Source organism: Myotis brandtii, unplaced genomic scaffold, assembly GCF_000412655.1.
Source record: "Myotis brandtii unplaced genomic scaffold, ASM41265v1 scaffold691, whole genome shotgun sequence".
Lineage (NCBI taxonomy): Eukaryota > Metazoa > Chordata > Mammalia > Chiroptera > Vespertilionidae > Myotis > Myotis brandtii.
In genome coordinates, this window is record NW_005370704.1 from 982,538 (window position 1) to 984,392 (window position 1,855).

Here is a 1,855-nt window from a genome sequence, read left to right on the forward strand (position 1 = left end):
ACTCACTGGTCGCAGGCCCCTGCTGCAGGCTGCCCAGGATCTTCTCCCCCAGCAGGTGGATCAGCCGGGTCACGACCTGGCGGAGAGCAGACCCCAAACCACACCTTTCAGCCAACAGGCCACGTCCCTGGGTCCGTGTTTCCCAAGGCGCCAGGCTGGACGCGCCAGGCCACGGGTGACGGGGAGCATGAGAAGAGCTCATGTCACCGCTCGGTCCCTCTGCCCAGCGTCTCCCTGTGTCCGTGCCCGCCCGTCAGTCACTCCGGGAGGCTGCTCCTGGGTCCCCCAGGGGAGCCCGGGCCTGGGATGGCAGGGGCTGCCACACGGACCAGCAGCCTCCGCGCTGCACTCCCCTGCGGGCAGAGCTTCCGGCTGACCTGACTTGTAAGAACTCTGCGGTGCACACGCACACACGTGTACATACGTGTATTTACTCCTCACCCACAGGTATTCTCTCCACTGATTGTTAGGGAGAGTGGGAGAGAGAGGGAAAGACAGACGGAAACATCGACGTGAGAGAAACATGTCAATGGGTGCCTCCTGCACGCACCCCGACCAGGGCCCAGGCCAGGAGGAGCCTGCAAGCAAGGTGGGTGCCCTTGACTGGAATCGAACCCGGGACCCTGCAGGCCACAGGCTGACGCTCTAGCCACTGGGCCACCCCGGCCGGGGCAGGACGCTGCGATTTAGCGGGGCTGCTCCACTCCCATCTCCCTGGCGGGAAGGACGGAAACGCCGATCCAACCCACACGACCTGCCAGTCTCTCTTCTAAACACTCAGCTGCCGCGTCAGTTTTCTAGTAAAAAAGGCACATTATCTGCAAACATTACTTTACCCCTTTTCCAAACGCGCCCGCAGTCTCAGCTGTTGAACTGTTTAGCTGGCGCTGTGTCTGGAAGCAGCAGCCTCCCAGGTGTAAAAGGTTTCATTCAGGGTGCATATTAGGATCAGCTGGACCTGTTCAGACACCTGCCCCTGGCTGCCCTGCTCCGGCTCAGACCCTCACCTGCGGGTACCTGCGCTTGATGGACGTCAGGGCTCCTGCCGGCAGCTTGGCGAGCTCCGAGTCCCGGACGGCGTGCACCGTGGTCGCTCGGGGCTGGCGGGTGAGCGTCTCCACCTGAGAGAGAGGAGCGGGGTCCCAGGACAGAGGGCAGAGCGCGGGGCGGCGCTTCCTGCACGTGGGATCGGGTGAGGACGGGAGCAAAGGCGCTCACCAGCTGTGCCGGGGAGGGCGCCTCAGCCAGGCCCCTGTTGGCACCAGGAAAAGGCCAGGCGGCTGCCCCCAAAGGTCTGGAGACCTTTGACCCTGGGATTCCACCGGTGCCACCGCCCGGCTGGGAGCGGGCACACCCGCCCCCGAAAATGGAAAACCACGGGGCGCACGCCCTCCTGATGCCACAGTGAGGGCTCCTCCCCGCACCCAGGGCAGCACCAGTGGGACCGCACCTACCACACCGATGAGGTCTCCGCGGCCGTACTCCCCGGCCAGGCGCTTCTTGAGGTCGTCCTTGCGGATCACGGAGCGCAGCCGGCCGCTGAGCACGATGTAGGTGCAGTCCGACTTGTCCCCCTGCCTGCAGGGACGGGCGCTGGAGCGGGCAGGGCACCGGCCAGGAGCCCGCGCACCCCACACAGCAAAGGAAGAAGAGCCTTCTCACTGAGGCCTTTTGTTTGGGGAAACAGTTGTTTTCCGTGACAGACTACGTGCGCCAGCACGTGACAGGTCTACGGCGACACTTCAGCCAGTGAGTGTCCTAAGCGTCCTTAGTTCTGATTGACAGCTGCCGAAACGTGGGCGCTGTGACCAGTCTGCACTCAGCCCTCCCTCGGCCGAGGAGCCGGAGGAAGGGG

The 1,855-nt window shown here is 64.3% G+C and overlaps 1 protein-coding gene across 1 annotated transcript in view; it reads right to left on the reverse strand.

Annotated features, from left to right (window-relative positions):
- Nucleotides 1–1,855, reverse strand: part of PNPLA7 (patatin-like phospholipase domain containing 7) — a 48,924-nt gene that overhangs the window by 14,536 nt on the left and 32,533 nt on the right. Inside the window, exons 12-14 of the mRNA XM_014529692.1 lie at nucleotides 1,455–1,593; nucleotides 1,008–1,121; nucleotides 7–76 (exon numbers count right to left, since the gene is read on the reverse strand). Of these exons, the coding sequence (XP_014385178.1) occupies nucleotides 7–76; nucleotides 1,008–1,121; nucleotides 1,455–1,593 (323 nt within the window). The remainder of the gene's footprint in view (nucleotides 1–6; nucleotides 77–1,007; nucleotides 1,122–1,454; nucleotides 1,594–1,855) is intronic.